The sequence below is a fragment of the Odontesthes bonariensis genome, chromosome 12 (genome assembly GCF_027942865.1).
Source record: "Odontesthes bonariensis isolate fOdoBon6 chromosome 12, fOdoBon6.hap1, whole genome shotgun sequence".
NCBI lineage: Eukaryota > Metazoa > Chordata > Actinopteri > Atheriniformes > Atherinopsidae > Odontesthes > Odontesthes bonariensis.
This window is the reverse complement of record NC_134517.1, coordinates 1,215,848-1,219,641: the sequence shown is the minus strand read 5'-3', so window position 1 is coordinate 1,219,641 and position 3,794 is coordinate 1,215,848. Positions and strand designations below refer to the sequence as shown.

Genomic DNA, 3,794 nt, shown 5'->3' with positions numbered 1-3,794 from the left:
AGAACTGTGAAACATGACAGAAACATAAAATATGAGCAGAACTGTGAAACATGACAGAAACATAAAACATGAGCAGAACTGTGAAACATGACAGAAACATAAAATATGAGCAGAACTGTGAAACATGACAGAAACAAAAAACATGAGCAGAACTGTGAAACATGACAGAAACATAAAACATGAGCAGAACTGTGAAACATGACAGAAACATAAAACATGAGCAGAACTGTGAAACATGACAGAAACATAAAATATGAGCAGAACTGTGAAACATGACAGAAACAAAAAACATGAGCAGAACTGTGAAACATGACAGAAACATAAAACATGAGCAGAACTGTGAAACATGACAGAAACATAAAATATGAGCAGAACTGTGAAACATGACAGAAACATAAAACATGAGCAGAACTGTGAAACATGACAGAAACATAAAATATGAGCAGAACTGTGAAACATGACAGAAACAAAAAACATGAGCAGAACTGTGAAACATGACAGAAACATAAAACATGAGCAGAACTGTGAAACATGACAGAAACAGCATGGGTGAGCTTGTCTGTGGACGTTGGAGAGTTTAATGGGAAGGCATGAGAGCTCTGGACAGAAGATGAAGACCACCCACTTTTCTGAATTAAATTCTATATTTATCTGGGTATTTCATAACTCTTCTGATACAGTTTCAATAAGCTTCAGTTCAACCAAGGATCGATCTTTGTTTTAATTCCTCAGTGCCACATTAACATTATGGTCATAAACAGTCAGTGAAACAAACATTTTTTTATTTTTTAGTAACTTTAGTAGAAAACTGTGTGCAGAATCCACTCTGCGGTCCATGTTATATGTGAGCACGGCACACTTTACCTTGTTGTAGTCTGTTTTCTTCCTGTTACCTCCTCGATGTAACACTGGGAGAACATTCGACTTTTGCACCTGATTATCAAGATTTCCTTTGATGAAGCTGAATAAAGCTAGTCTTTCAGTCAGTGTGTGTGTGTGTGTGTGTGTGTGTGTGTGTGTGTGTGTGTGTGTGTGTGTGTGTGTGTGTGCACCTGCACCTGGAATAAAACACTACACTCACTCCTTCAGTGGGGAGAAATGCATTTTGCAGGACGGTCCTCATGCGGAGGTGAATACAATACAAGCAAAGATATATCAGAGCAGCTGAGATCACTGACTGTAAAGGTTCTAACAGGATCACACCGCTCTCAGTTGATTCTGTTTTGCTTCTTTATTCTGCCTCCTTGGCCCCTCTTTGACGGTGATTTTGTTTTCTGGACATAAAGGAGCAGTGTGGAAACTCAAAGCTTCTTGATCCCATTCCCTGCAGAGGGGTTTCACCCATAAAAGTGGGATGGTCTTTGTTGAAATCTTGATGTAAATGGCTTTGCCCTCAGCTTCTTACGTCAACAGCTCTCTGTTCCCCTCGTGCCTGCTGCAGTCCAACAAAAGTCACTGGCAGCTTCTTTCTGCTCTGAGATCCGCCGCGTGCAGCCACGACAAGACCAATAATCCCGCTGTCAGCGGTGTGAAGCGGAGTGACAGTGGCGCCGCGCCGCGCCGTGCCGTGCCGTGCCGTGCCGCGCCGCACCGCGCCTCAGGCTCCGGGCTCTCATAACGTGGTTCAGAGCGACTCCCTGCTTCTCTTCCCTTCTCTTCTCATCTCTTACCGCTCCTACAAACTTTCACCATTACTTCCCAAAGCAAAACGGATGTGTTAGCGCGTGCCTCCCGGACTCTGCAGAGGAGGAGAATCGTCGCCGCGGTGATTGGCATCATCATGGTTCTGGCTCTCATCATTGCGATCCCCCTGCTGGTCCAAACTTCCAGGAGCGATGCGCACTATGAGATGATGGGGACCTGTAGGATGATCTGTGACCCTTACAACCCCAAACCGAGCGCCACGGCTCTGGAGGTCATGCAGGACCTGAGCGCCATCCCTTCTCCCAGCTTTGTTCAAGGGACTAAAGGTGAGCAGGGTCGGCCGGGGAAACCCGGGCCGAGGGGGCCACCAGGCGAACCGGGACCCCCCGGTCCGAGAGGGCCGCCTGGTGACAGAGGAGACTCTGGAAAGGCGGGGTATCCCGGAGTCCTGACCACAGCGCAGAGCGAGACCAGCGGGGAGCTGAGCTCTGCTGTTGACGGGGCAAAGATCGCGTTTTATGTGGGTCTGAAAAACCCTCACGAGGGATACGAGGTGCTGCGGTTCGATGATGTTGTCACGAACCTGGGGAACCACTACGACTCGACCACCGGAAAGTTTACGTGCCAAGTGTCCGGGATTTATTACTTCACCTACCATGTGCTGATGCGCGGAGGCGACGGGACGAGCATGTGGGCAGACCTGTGCAAAAACGGGCAGGTAAATCTTCCCTTTGCTTACTCTGACCACGCGCTGTGTACGCGCTCACCAAACAGTGAAGTGGCGGGGTGAGTGTTTCACATGCGCTCAGCTGAACTGCTGTCCGGCGTTACGCACGGCCGGAGAGTGGATCCTGGTTCCGTTTTGATTTGTTTACAGTCGATAACATTTTTCTTACTATGAGCTTTGATTGTGAGTGGCACCACGCGCACCCTGGCTCGTGCGTATGATTCAGTGTCTCTCACTCCCCATCCAGGTGCGGGCCAGTGCCATCGCGCAGGATGCCGACCAGAACTACGACTACGCCAGCAACAGCGTTGTGCTGCATCTGGACTCCGGAGACGAGATTTACGTGAAGCTGGACGGCGGAAAGGCGCACGGTGGAAACAACAACAAGTACAGCACGTTTTCCGGTTTCCTTCTGTACCCAGACTGATGCTGGACCTTGCGCGCACTCCCCCACAGAACTGCCGAGGCGGAATCAACTTCAGGAGGATCCACTGAGGGCCCCCCGGGAGAGCCATGAGAGAAAGCTGCGGACCACCCCATATTCAGTCGTAACGTTTCTTCAGGGGTAATCTTTTTTGTCTTTTTGAGAGTTTTTCTTTTTCCTCCCATAAGGATAAAATAATTCCAGTTGTGTGGGTACAGCTGATACATTTTACTGGGCTTCTATACCAATATATGAACTATCGGGGCACCAAACTCAGAGTGTTAAGTAGAAATATAATAAGTGGCTTGATTTCCCCTCGTTGCTCAGACCCTGTTGGCAGAGAAGAGGCAAAGCGTGTTCTGTTAGTGCATTCTGTGGTTATCCGTAGTGTTGGAGTGTGTTGAAACTGAAAATGTCTTGATGGGCACCCTTAGTGGACATAACTGTGACTTTATGCTATTATTTTTGTTTAAAAGATGTACATGTAGGTCTATACAGTCTATCCATATGTATGCATGTGTATGTATTTACTGGAGAAAACATGAAACATCAGTGAACACATGTAAACTTTTTATCCGTAATTAAATGTCTGTCTGCTGTGCTTAAAGGTTTCCACATGTCTTCATATTTCAGCATAAATGTTGATCAGAACTTTGAATAAAGCGCTGTTTTTTATGTCAGTGTGAGGGTTCATGGCTGTCAGGAGAGGTGAAACACTTTTCTGGTTTAATGGGGAGGAGGGAATATTTAAGGATCTTTACAAAGGGCCAACAAGTCATTCTGCACAAAATATCACTTCTGCCTGTGTTCTGCCTGACGACCAGTGTTGGTCAAGTTACTTGGAAATAGTTACTGATTACTTTACTTAGTTGACCTTTCAGCCTAATTCTATTCTTTCTGCATATTCCATCATGTAGAATTGAATCAAATGAAACGGTCTCCTGCTTCTCTTCAGTCTGTTTTCAGCTGTTCAGCAGCAGAGGGGCCGTCGGAGGTCTG

General features: G+C 46.8%; 1 protein-coding gene across 1 annotated transcript; it reads left to right on the top strand.

Annotated features, from left to right (window-relative positions):
- Positions 1–1,735: 1,735 nt before the first annotated feature.
- Positions 1,736–3,362, top strand: c1ql2 (complement component 1, q subcomponent-like 2). The gene is made up of 2 exons (XM_075478608.1): positions 1,736–2,362; positions 2,619–3,362. The coding sequence occupies exons 1-2, from the start codon at positions 1,781–1,783 to the stop codon at positions 2,796–2,798; spliced, it is 762 nt and encodes a 253-aa protein (XP_075334723.1). The 5' UTR covers positions 1,736–1,780; the 3' UTR covers positions 2,799–3,362.
- Positions 3,363–3,794: the final 432 nt, after the last annotated feature.

Coding starts and splice junctions, on each gene's coding strand:
- c1ql2 (XM_075478608.1), top strand. CDS start 1,781: ATGGTTCTGGCTCTCATCATTGCGATCCCCCTGCTGGTCCAAACTTCC. Junction 2,363..2,618: donor ACCTGTGCAAAAACGGGCAG/GTAAATCTTCCC, acceptor CTCCCCATCCAG/GTGCGGGCCAGTGCCATCGC.